The 12,862-nt window shown below is 46.2% G+C and overlaps 1 protein-coding gene across 1 annotated transcript in view; it reads right to left on the bottom strand.

Annotated features, from left to right (window-relative positions):
- fastk (Fas-activated serine/threonine kinase) overlaps nucleotides 1-12,862 on the bottom strand; it is a 223,642-nt gene that overhangs the window by 110,042 nt on the left and 100,738 nt on the right. The window contains exons 6-7 of the mRNA XM_068031041.1: nucleotides 11,627-11,786; nucleotides 7,536-7,627 (exon numbers count right to left, since the gene is read on the bottom strand). Coding sequence (XP_067887142.1) covers nucleotides 7,536-7,627; nucleotides 11,627-11,786 — 252 coding nt within the window. The remainder of the gene's footprint in view (nucleotides 1-7,535; nucleotides 7,628-11,626; nucleotides 11,787-12,862) is intronic.

The raw sequence follows: 12,862 nt of genomic DNA, 5'->3' as shown, positions 1-12,862 counted from the left end.
GAACATGCTATCCACAACGATCTCAGCATCACGGGTGCCCCACAGCTCCGTAATGCGGGTAGCCAGCAGCTGCAGATGGATACACTTCCTGCACACATGGTCATCAAGGACACTGGAAGCATCCCTGATTTCCCACATAGCGCAGGAGGAGCATATCCTTCCGTCCTATCCACTCTATCTAGATTCCTCATAATTTTATACACTTCAATAAAATCTCCTCTCAGCCTCCTCTGTTCCAAAGAAAACAACCCTAGCCTTTTTTTAAATTCATTCAGGGATGTGGGCGTCGCTGACCAGGCCAGCATTTATTGCCCATCCCTAATTGCCCTTGAGAAGGTGGTGCTGAGCTGCCTTCTTGAACCGCTGCTGTCCATGTGGGGTAGGTATACCCACAGTGCTGTTAGGGAGGGGGTTCCAGGATTTTTACCCAGTGACAGTGAAGTAACGGTGATACAGTTCCAAGTCAGGATGGTGTGTGACTTGGAGGGGAACTTGCAAGTGGTGGTGTTCCCATGCATTTGCTGCCCTTGTCCTTCTAGTTGGTAGAGGTCGCGGGTTTGGAAGGTGCTGTCTAAGGAGCCTTGGTGCATTGCTGCAGTGCATCTTGTAGATGGTACACACTGCTGCCATGGTGCGTCGGTGGTGGAGGGAGTGAATGTTTGTAGATGGGGTGCCAATCAAGCGGGCTGCTTTGTCCTGGATGGTGTCGAGCTTCTTGAGTGTTGTTGGAGCTGCACCCATCCAGGCAAGTGGACAGTATGCCATCACACTCGTGACTTGTGCCTTATAGATGGTGGACAGGTTTGGGGAGTCAGGAGGTGAGTTACTCGCCTCAGGATTCCTAGCCTCTGACCTGCTCTTGTAGCCACAGTATTTATATGGCTACTCCAGTTCAGTTTGTGGTCAATGGTAGCCCCTAGGATGTTGATAGTGGGGGATTCAGCGATGGTAATGCTGTTGAATGTCAAGGGGAGATGGTTAGATTCTCTCTTGTTGGAGATGGTCATTGCCTGGCACTTTTGTGGCGCGAATGTTACTTGCCACTTATCAGCCCAAGCCTGGATATTGTACAGGTCTTGCTGCATTTCTACACTCAGTATCTGAGGAGTCACGAATGATGCTGAACATTGTGCAATCATACGCGAACATCCCCACTTCTGAGCTTATGATTGAAGGTAGGTCATTGATGAAGCAGCTGAAGATGGTTGGGCCTAGGACACTACCCTGAGGAACTCCTGCAGTGATGTCCTGGAGCTCAGATGATTGACCTCCAACAACCACAACCATCTTCCTTTGCGCGAGGTATGACTCCAGCCAGCGGAGGGTTTTCCCCCTGATTCCCATTTACCTCACTTTTGCTCGGGCTCCTTGATGCCATACTCGGTCAAATGCTGCCTTGATGTCAAGGGCAGTCACTCTCACCTCAGCTCTTGAATTCAGCTCTTTTGTCCATGTTTGAACCAAGGCTGTAATGAGGTCAGGAGTTGAGTGGCCCTGGCAGTACCCAAACTGAACGTCAGTGAGAAGGTTATTGCTAAGCAAGTGCCGCTTGATGACACTATTGATGACACCTTCCATCACTTTACTGATGATTGAGCGTAGGCTGATGGGGCGGTAATTGGCCAGGTTAGACTTGTCTGCCTTTTGTGTACAGGACATTCCTGGGCAATTTTCCACATTGCAGGGTAGATGCCAGTGTTGTAGCTGTACTGGAACAGCTAGGCTAGGGGCGTGGCAAGTTCTGGAGCACAGGTCTTCAGTACTATTGCCGGAATATTGTCAGGGCCCATAGCTTTTGCAGTATCCAGTGCCTTCAGTCGTTCCTTGATAGCACGCGGAGTGAATTGAACTGGCTGCAGTCTGGCATCTGTGATGCTGGGGACTTCAGGAGGGGGCCGAGATGGATCATCAACTCGGCACTTCTGGCTGAAGATTGTTGCAAATGCTTCAGTCTTATCTTTCGCACTGATGTGCTGGGCTCCCCCATCATTGAGGATGGGGATATTTGTGGAGCCACCTCCTCCAGTTACTTGTTTAATTGTCCACCACCATTCATGGCTGGATGTGGCAGGACTGCAGAGCTTCGATCTGATCCGCTGGTTATGGGATCGCTTTGCTCTGTCTATCGTATGCTGCTTACGCAGTTTGGCACACAGATAGTCCTGTGTTGTAGCTTCACCAGGTTGACACCTCATTTGGATGCCTATCCAATCTTTCCTCATAACTAAAATTCTCCAGTCCAGGCAACATCCTCATAAATCTCCTCTGTACCATCTTGAGTGCAATCACATCTTTCCTTCAGTGCAGTGATCAGAACAGCATGCAGTACTCCAGCTGTGGCCTAACTAGTGTTTAATACAGCTCCAGCATAACCTCCAAGCTCTTATATTCTATGTCTTGGCTAATAAAGGCAAGTATCCCATATGGCTTCTTATGCCACCTTATCTACCTGTTCAGCCACCTTCAAGGATCTGTGGACATGTACTCCAAGGTCCCTCTGTTCCTCTACACTTCTCATTTATTGTACATTCTCTTGTCTTGTTAGCCTTCCCAAAATGCATTTCCCCTTACTTCTCCCGATTGAACTCCATTTGCCACTGTTCCTCCCACCTGTCCAGTCCACTGATACCTTCCTGCAGTCTACAGCTTTCTTCCCATCAACGATGAGGACAATTTTTCTATCATCCGCAAACATCTTATCATACCCCTTACATTCAAATACAAATCATTGATATGTACCACAAAAAGCAAGGGACAATTACTAAAACCTACAGAACCCCACTGGAAACAGCCTTCCAGTCACAAAAACACCCATCAACCATTACCCTTTGTTTCCTACCTCTGAGCCAATTTTGGGACTAACTTGCCACTTTGCCTTGGATCCCACAGGCTTTTACTTTCATGACCAGTCTGCCATGTGGGACCTTATCAAAAGCCTTGTTAACATCCAGGTAGACTACATCAAATGCACTCCCCTCATTGACCCTTCTGGTTAACTCCTCAAAAAATTCAAACATGCTAGTCAGACATGACCTGCCCTAAATAAATCTCTGCTGACTGTCTTTGATTAATCTGTGTCTTTCGAAATGAAGATTTATCCTATCCCTCAGAATTTATTCCAATAATTTTCCCACCACTGAGGTTTGGCTGACTAGCCTGTGAGATGAACATAAAAGATCCTATGGCACTATTCGAAGAGCCTCGGGAGAATTCTCCTAATGTCCTGACCAATATTTATCCCTCAAACAACATCAAAATGAGAAAGATTAATTCAAAAGCAATTACTGGGGATGCTCGAAATCTGAAATAAAAACAGAAAATGCTGGAAATAATCAGGCAGTATCTGTGGAGAGAGAAACAGAGTTAACGTTTCAGGCCTGTGACCTTTCATCAGAACTGAGAAAAGTTGGAAATGTAATACCTTTTAAGGAGGTCAAATGGGGGAGGGTAGAAAAAGGGAAGGTCTGTGATAGAACAGAAGACGGGAGACATTAAATGACAAAAGGGCTGGTGGTGCAGGACCAAAGGGAGTGGCCATGGGCCACTAATACTAATTTCCTTCAATTCCTCATTCTCTCTAGTCCCTTGGATCTCTAAATCTTGAAGACAGACACAAAGTGATCATTTAGCTTCTCTGCCATTTCCCCATTCCCCATTATAGATTCTCCTGACTCTGCCTGTAATGGACCCACATTTGTCTTAGCCAAACTTTTCCTTTTTACATAACTACAGAAGCCTTCACAGTCCGTTTTTTTGTTTTTTGCTCGTTTACATTCATATTATATTCTCCCTTTCTTCATCAGTTTCTTGGTCCTCTGTTGCTGTATTCTAAAATCCTCCCAATCCTCAGGTATACTACTACTTCTGACAACTTTATAGGCCTTTTCTTTTAATCTTATACAATCATGAACTTCCTTTGTTAGCCACAGTTGACTGCTTTTACTTTTGGGGTTTTTGTGCCTTGAAGGAATGTATAGTTGCTGTAAACTATGTAATAATTCTTTGAAGACTATCCATTGTCTACGCACTGTCATACCTATTAATGTATCTTTCCAATCCACCTCAACCAATTTGCCCCTCATACCTTCAAAATTTTCTTTGTTCAAATTTAATACCCTGGCTTCAGATTGAAATACCTCACTTTCAACCATGATGTCAAATTCTATCATATTATGGTCACTCATCCCCAAAGATTCTTTTACAACAAGATTATTAATTAGCCCTTTCCCATTACATAATACTATTTTTTTTATTCATTCATGGGATGTGGGCGTTGCTGGCCAGGCCAGCATTTATTGCCCATCCCTAATTGCCCTTGAGAAGGTGGTGGTGAGCTGCCTTCTTGAACCGCTGCAGTCCATGTGGGGTAGGTACACCCACAGTGCTGTTAGGAAGGGAGTTCCAGGATTTTTACCCAGTGACAGTGAAGGAACGGCGATATCGTTCCAAGTCAGGATGGTGTGCGACTTGGAGGGGAACTTGCAGATGGTGGTGTTCCCATGTATTTGCTGCCCTTGTCCTCCTAGTTGGTAGAGGTCGCGGGTTTGGAAGGTGCTGTCTAAGGAGCCTTGGTGCATTGCTGCAGTGCATCTTGTAGATGGTACACACTGCTGCTACTGTGTGTCAGTGGTGGAGGGAGTGAATGTTTGTAGATGGGGTGCCAATCAAGTGGGCTGCTTTGTCCTGGATGATGTCGAGCTTCTTGAGTGCTGTTGGAGCTGCACCCATCCAAGCAAGTGCAGAGTATTCCATCACACTCCTGACTTGTGCTTTGTAGATGGTGGACAGGCATTGGGGAGACAGGAGGTGAGTTACTCGCCACAGAATTCACAGAATAACACAGTGCAGAAGAGGCCCTTTGGCCCATCGAGTCTGCACCGATGCATTAAAACACCTGACCTGTCTACCTAATCCCATTTGCCAGCACTTGGCCCATAGCCTTGACTGTTATGACATGCCAAGTGCTCATCCAGGTACTTTTTAAGGGATGTGAGGCAACCTGCCTCTACCACCCTCCCAGGCAGGGCATTCCAGACCGTCACCACCCTCTGGGTAAAAAAGTTCTTCCTCAAATCCTCCTTAAACCTCCCGCCCCTCACCTTAAACTTGTGACCCCTCGTAACTGACCCTTCAACTAAGGGGAACAGCTGCTCCCTATCCACCCTGTCCATGCCCCTCAGAATCTTGTACACCTCGATCAGGTCACCCCTCAGTCTTCACTGCTCCAGTGAAAACAACCCAAGCCTATCCAACCTCTCTTCACAGCTTAAATGTTCCATCCCAGGCAATATCCTGGTGAATCGCCTCTGCACGCCCTCCAATGCAATCACATACTTCCTATAATGTGGAGACCAGAATTGCACACAGTACTCCAGCTGTGGCCTTACCAAAGTTCTGTACAACTCCAACATGACCACCCTGCTTTTGTAATCTATGCCTCGATTGATAAAGGCAAGTGTCCCATATGCCTTTTTCACCACCCTATTAACCTGCCCTTCTACCTTCAGAGATCTATGGACAAACACGACAAGGTCCCTTTGTTCCTCGGAACTTCCCAGTGTCAGGCCATTCACTGAATACTTCCGTGTCACATTACTCCTTCCAAAGTGTATCACCTCACACTTTTCAGCGTTAAATTCCATCTGCCATTTTTCTGCCCATTTGACCATCCCGTCCCATCTTCCTGTAACCTAAGACACTCAACCTCACTGTTAACCACTCGGCCAATCTTTGTGTCATCCGCGAACTTACTGATCCTACCCCCCACATAGTCATCTATGTCGTTTATATAAATGACAAACAATAGGGGACCCAGAACTGATCCCTGCGGTACGCCACTGGACACTGGCTTCCAGTCACTAAAACAAATTCCCAGCCTCTGACCTGCTCTTGTAGCCACAGTATTTATGTGGCTACTCCAGTTCAGTTTCTGGTCAATGGTAACCCAGGATGTTGATAGTGGGGGATTCAGCGATGACAATGCCATTGAACATCAAGGGGAAATGGTTAGATTCTCTCTTGTTTGAGATGGTCATTGACTGGCACTTGTGTGGTGCGAACGTTACTTGCCACTTATCAGCCCAAGCCTGAATGTTGTCCAGGTCTTGCTGCATGCGGGCACGGACTGCTTCAGTATCTGAGGAGTCCCGAATGTTGCTGAACATTGTGCAATCATCAGCGAACATTCCCACTTCTGACCTTATAATGGAGGGAAGGTCATTGATGAAGCAGCTGAAGATTGTTGAGCCTAGGACACTACCCTGAGGAACTCCTGCAGTAATGTCCTCCAACAACCACAACCATCTTCCTTTGTGCTAGGTATGGTTCCAACCGCTGGAGAGTTTTCCCCGATTTCCATTGACTCCAGTTTTGCTAGGCTCCATGATGCATGGTGCCATGACCAGTCTGCTCATCCACCCTACAGACCTTGCTTTTGTCCACACAGGTTGCAAGCACCTCAAACCTCTTTGATAACTGCAAAGGCTGAGGTGCATCCTGTACTGTCTGCTCGGTCCCTTTACCTGCCTTACCATCACACTCTTCTGTCCCTTACTGCTGGCCAAAATGGACAATTCTATCCTATGGGATGTGACCGTCTTCTGGTACCAAGTGTCCAGGTATCTCTCCTCCTCCCTAACGTGTTGCGCAGTATCTGCAGTTCGGCTTCCAGATAATTAATCCTGATCCGGAATTCCTCTAGCTGATTACAGTTTCTGCAGATGCGTTTGTCCTGGATCACGTTGGTGTCCAGGAGATCCCACATTCCACAGCTGCAACACAACACCTGTCCTGCCATTGTTACTTATGTTATTTAGTTCATTTAATTACTTTCTTAATTAACTTCGAATAAGTGCAGCGCCCCCACAGTGCTGCCCCTCTGACAGTACTCTAAGTGTCAATCTGGGTGATGAATCTGAGTCAAGAAAAACAGAAAATGCTGGAAATACTCAGCAGGTCAGGCAGCATTTGTGGAGAGGGAAACAGAGTTAACATTTCAAGTCAATGACCTTTCATCAGAACTGGAAAGATTAGAAATGCAATAGGTTTTAAATATGTCAAATGGGGGAGGGTGGAAAATGAACGAAAAGGTCTGTGATAAGGCGCAAAATTGGAGATATGAAATGACAAAAGAGTTGGTAGTGCAGGGTCAAAGGGAGTGGTAATGGGACAAGAGACAAAAGATGTGTCCACAGGAGATGTGAATGGCAGAATGAAGAACAGCTGCCATCCGAAAGAAAAAACAAGAGAAAAAGATTCAGACCAAAACCTGCTAAAGCCCAATGAGCATGGGTCTCTGGAGGAAGCTTTGCAACCACAACATTGACTCAGAGGCAGCCCAAGGCTGATATCAGAATGTCTGTAATTTCTTGACCCCCACCACCAGCATTAACTTGAAGATCGCACAGCTGTTACACCCGACTCCGGAGCAGCAGAATTAACAGACAGCTTAACTTTGGGTGCTGCACTTGTGCTTAAAAAACAGCAGAGCAGAGCAACAGGAAGTCAGCTCATTATGTTTCAAACGGGGTTATTACCTGTATAATACCCTGGGGGAAGAACCTCATCCTGCTTGTAACACTGATCCCCAATCAGCTGTCTCAATGCTTCTGCCACCAGCCCTTTGTAACTGGAAAACACAGTAAAGGAGATAAAAGACAGAGTCACATTCATCTAAACATAAACCAACAGCAACAACTTTTATTTATATTGCACCTTGAACGTAGGAAAACATCACAAGGCTCTTTACAGTGGCTTAATAAATAAAAAGAGATGCCAAGCTATAGAGAACATTATCAGCAGAGGTGACTGGAGTCGAAGAGAAGTTTAAGGAAGGTCTTAAAAGAAGAGTTGGGAAGTGGAAGGGTTCGGGGGGGAATTTCAGAGCATGGGTTCCAGGAGGGTGAAGGCACAGCCTCGAATAGGAGGGCGGAGAGAAGGGGAATGCACAGAGGCTGCAGTCAGAAGAATGAAAAGTTGGTGGCAAAGGGTTAGAAGGAGTTACAGAAATAGAATATAGGAGCAGAAATCAATGGAAAGATTTGAAGAACTATGGGAAGAAAGCAGGGAGGAGTCGAATTGGATAGCTCTTTCAAAGAGGTGGCACAGGCACGATGGGCCAAATGACCAGCTTCTGTCCTGTAAGAGATTATGATTCGAAGTAATGAATATATTGATATTGAAGTTAAAATCCTGGAGAACTTTGCTGGCACTTGCAGTATTCAGAGAGGTCATGCACAGGCTGATGTCAAAACTAAACTCATTGCATATTGCATATAGATCTAAATGCTCTCATAATTCACAGGGTTTATTTTACCATTCATGGGATGTGGGCATCGCTAGCAAAGCCAGAATTTATTACCCATCCTTAATTGCTCTTGAGAAGGTGGTGGTGAGCTGCCTTCTTGAACTGCTGCAGTCCATGTGGGGTGGGTACACCCACAGTGCTGTTAGGAAGGGAGTTCCAGGGTTTTGAATGACTTTCAATGAAGGAACGGTGATATAGTTCCAAGTCAGGATGGTGTGTGACTTCTACATGGGAACACCATCACATGCGTCTGCCGCCCATGTCCTTCTAGGTGATAGAGGTCGCGGGTTTGGAAGGTGCTGTCGAAGGAGCCTTGGTGAGTTGCTGCAGTGCATTGTGTAGATGGTACACACTGCTGCCACTGTGCGTCGGTGATGGAGGGAGTCAATGTTTAAGATGGTGAATGGGACTCCAATCAAGCGGGCTGCTTTGTCCTCCATAGAAACACAGAAAATAGGAGCAGGAGTAGGCCATTCGGCCCTTCAAGCCTGCTCCGCCATTCATTATGATCATGGCTGATCATCCAACTCAGTAACCTGTTCCCGCTTTCGCCCCATACCCTTTGATCCCTTTAGACCCAACAGCTATATCTAACTCCTTCTTGAAAACATACAATGTTTTGGCCTCAACTGCTTTCTGTGGTAGCGAATTCCACAGGCTCACCACTCTCAGGGTAAAGAAATTTCTCCTCAATTCAGTCCTGAAAGGTTTACCCCGTATCCTTAGACTACGACTCCTGGTTCTGGACTCCCCCACCATCAGGAACATCCGTCCTGCATCTACCCTGTCAAGTCCTGTTAGAATTTTATAGGTTTCTATGAGATCCCCCCTCACTCTTCTGAACGCCAGCGAATGTAATCCTAACCGACTCAATCTCTCCTCATACGTCAGTCCCACCATCCCAGGAATCAGTCTGGTAAACCTTCTCTGCTCTCCCTCTATAGCAAGAACATCCTTCCTCAGATAAGGAGACCTTAACTGCACACAATATTCCAGGTGTGGCCTCACCAAGGCCCCGTATAATTGCAGCAAGACATCCCTGCTCCTGTACTCTAATCCTCTCACTATGAAGGCCAACATACCATTTGCCTTTTTTACTGCCTGTTGCACCTGCATGCTTACCTTCAGCGACTGGTGTACGAGAACACCCAGGTCTCGCTGCATATTCCCTTTTCTCAGTCTATAGCCGTTCAGATAATAATCTGCCTTCCTGCTTTTGTTACCAAAGTGGATAACCTCACATGCATCTGCCATGCATTAGCCCACTCACTTAACTTGTCCAAATCACCCTGAAGCGTCTCTGCATCCTCCTCACAACTCACCCTCCCACCCAGTTTTGTGTTATCTGCAAACCTGGAGATATTACATTTAGTTCCCTCATCTAAATCATTAATGTATATTGTGAATAGCTGGGGTCCTAGCACCGATCCCTGTGGTACCCCACTAGTCACTGCCTGCCATTCGGAAAAAGACCCATTTATCTCTACTCTTTGTTTCCTGTCCGCCAACCAATTTTCTATCCATCGCAATACACTAACCCCAATACCATGCGCTTTAATTTTACATGCTAATCTCTCATGTGGGACTTTGCTGAAAGCCTTCTGAAAGTCCAAATAAACCACATCCACTGGCTCCCCCTCATCAACTCTGCAAGTTACATCCTCGAAGAATTCGAGTAGATTTGTCAAGCATGATTTCCCCTTTCGTAAATCCATGCTGACTCTGCCTGATTCTACCACTGTTCTCCAAGTGCTCTGCTATAAAATCTTTGATAATGGACTCGAGAATTTTCCCCACTACTGACATCAGGCTGACTGGTCCATAATTCCCTGTTTTCTCTCTCCCTCCCTTTTTAAATAGTGGGGTTACATTAGTTACCCTGAATCTGTAGGAACTGTTCCAGAGTCTATAGAATCTTGGAAGATGACCACCAATGCATCCACTATTTCTAGGGCCACTTCCTTGTCCTGGATTGTGTTGAGCTTCTCGAGTGTTGTTGGAGTTTCACCCATCCAGGCAAGTGGAGAGTATTCCATCACAATCCTGACTTGTACCTTGTAGATGGTGGAAAGGCTTTGGGGAGTCAGGAGGTGAGCTTCTCACTGCAGAATTCCCAATCTCTGACCTGCTCTTGCAGCCACAGTATTTATGTGGCTGGCCCAGTTCGGTTTCTGGTCAATGATGACCCCCAGGATGTTGATAGTGGGGGATTCAGCGATGACAATGCCATTGAACATCAAGGGGAAATGGTTAGATTCTCTCTTGTTTGAGATGGTCATTGACTGGCACTTGTCTGGCATGAATGTTACTTGCCACTTATCAGCCCAAGCCTGAATGTTGTCCAGGTCTTGCTGCATGTGGGCATGGACTGCTTCAGTATCTGAGGAGTTGCGAATGGTACTGATCACTGTGCAATCGTCAGCGAACATCCCCACTTCTGACCTTATGTTGAAGGGAACATCATTGATGAAGCAGCTGAAGATGGTTGGGCCGGGGACACTACCCTGAGGAACTCCTGCAGCGACGTCCTGGTACTGAATTGATTGGCCTCCAACAAGCACAACCATTATCCATTGTGCTAGGTATGACTCTAACCAGTGGAGAGTTTCTCCCTTGATTCACATTGAGTCCAGTTTTGCTAGGGCTCCTTGATGCCATTCTCGGTCAATTGCTGCCTTGATGTCAAGGGCAGTCACTCTCACCACAACTCTGGAATTCATCTCTTTTGTCAATGTTTTGGACCAAGGCTGTAATGAGGTCTGGAGTTAAGTGGCCCTGATGGAACCCAAACTGAGCATCGGTGAGTAGGTTATTGCTGAGTAAGTGCTACTTGATCGCACTGTCAATGTCACCTTCCATCACTTTGCTCTTGCCAACAATGCTCACATTCCCTGGCTTGACGTTAATGGCAGCATGAGGCATAGGCCGAGCCACAAGGTTACAGATTGTGGTTGAATACAATTCTGCTCCTGCTGACGGCAGACAGCGCCTCATGGATGTTTTGAGCTGCTCGATCTGTTTTGAATCTATCCCATTTAGCACGGTGGTAGTGCCACACAACACAATGGAGAGTGCCCTCATTGTGAAGACATGACTTTGTCTCCACAAAGACTGCACAATGGGCACTCCTACCAATACAGTCATGGACAGATGCCTCTGGGATAGGTAGACTGGTGAGGACGAGGCCAAATAGTTCTTGCCCTTATGTTGTTCTCTCACAGGGGAGGTATAGAAATGGCCAGTAGGACAGTATAATTATTTGTCTATATTTAAGTTCTGGAAAGGATTGTGTTCCCTTTGCAGTTCAAAGTGTGCACTGACCTGTACTTCCTGTTGACCTCATCTGCAGTCAGAACACGGTCAAACATCATCACCTTGTATCTGTCCTCCAGCCGAGGACCCTTGTAGTCACGGTGTTCCAGCTCAACTGCAGCATCCAGCAGCGACAGGTATCGACGAACAATCAACCCATACGGACTGTCTGAAAAAACAAAGGAAATGCTACAAACAATTGAAGTTACGCTCAGGATCCCAGACAGAGTGATTTACACCGAGTTAGTCTCGGGATCCCAGAGTGAGAGGTTTACACCAAGTTATTCTCTACTCTCGGATCCCAGAGTGAAGGATTTATACAAAGCCACTGTCGGGATCTTACAATGAGGGATTTACACAGGGTTACTCTTGGGATTCCAGAATGAGGGATTTACACAGCATTACTCTTGGATTCCAGAGTGAAGGATTTACACAGAGCTACAGTCGGGATCTCAAAATGAGGGATTTACACGGAGTTACATACGAACATACCAATTAGGAGCAGGAGGCGGCCACTCGGCCCTTCAAGCCTGCTCCGCCATTCAATAAGTTCATGGCTGAACTGATTACTCAACATTTCCACCTACCACCCCCTTGCTTATCAAGAATTTATCTACCTCTGCCTTAAAAATATTCAAAGACTCTGCTTCCACGGCCTTTTGAAGAAGAGAATTCCAAAGACTCACGACCCTCAGAGAAAAAATTTCTCATCTCTGTCTTAAATAGGCGACCCTTATTTTTAAACAGTGACCCCTAATTCTAGATTCTCCCACAAGGGGAAACATCCTTTCCACATCCACCCTGTCAAGACCCCTCAGGATCTTATATGTTTCAATCAAGTCACTGCTTACTCTTCTAAATTCCAGCAGATACAAGCCTGGCCTGTCTAATCTTTCCTCATAAGACAGGCCGCCCATTCCAGGTATTAGTCTCGGAAAGCTTCTCTGTAATACCTCCAAAGCACTTGCATCCATCCTGAAATAAGGAGGCCAATATTGTACACAGTACTCCAGATGTGGTCTCACCAATGCCCTGTATAGCTAAAGCATAACCTCCCATTTGTATTTAATTCCCCTCGCGATAAACGATAACATTCTATTAGCTTTCCTCATTACGTGCTGTACCTGCATACTAGCCTTTTGCGATTCATGCACTAGGACACCCAGATCCGTCTGCATCTCAGAACTCTGCAATCTCTCACCATTTAGATAATATGCTTCGTTTTTGTACTTCCTGCTAAACAGG

This window comes from Heterodontus francisci, chromosome 5 (assembly GCF_036365525.1).
Source record: "Heterodontus francisci isolate sHetFra1 chromosome 5, sHetFra1.hap1, whole genome shotgun sequence".
Classification (NCBI taxonomy): domain Eukaryota; kingdom Metazoa; phylum Chordata; class Chondrichthyes; order Heterodontiformes; family Heterodontidae; genus Heterodontus; species Heterodontus francisci.
This window is presented reverse-complemented; position numbering and strand designations above follow the sequence as displayed.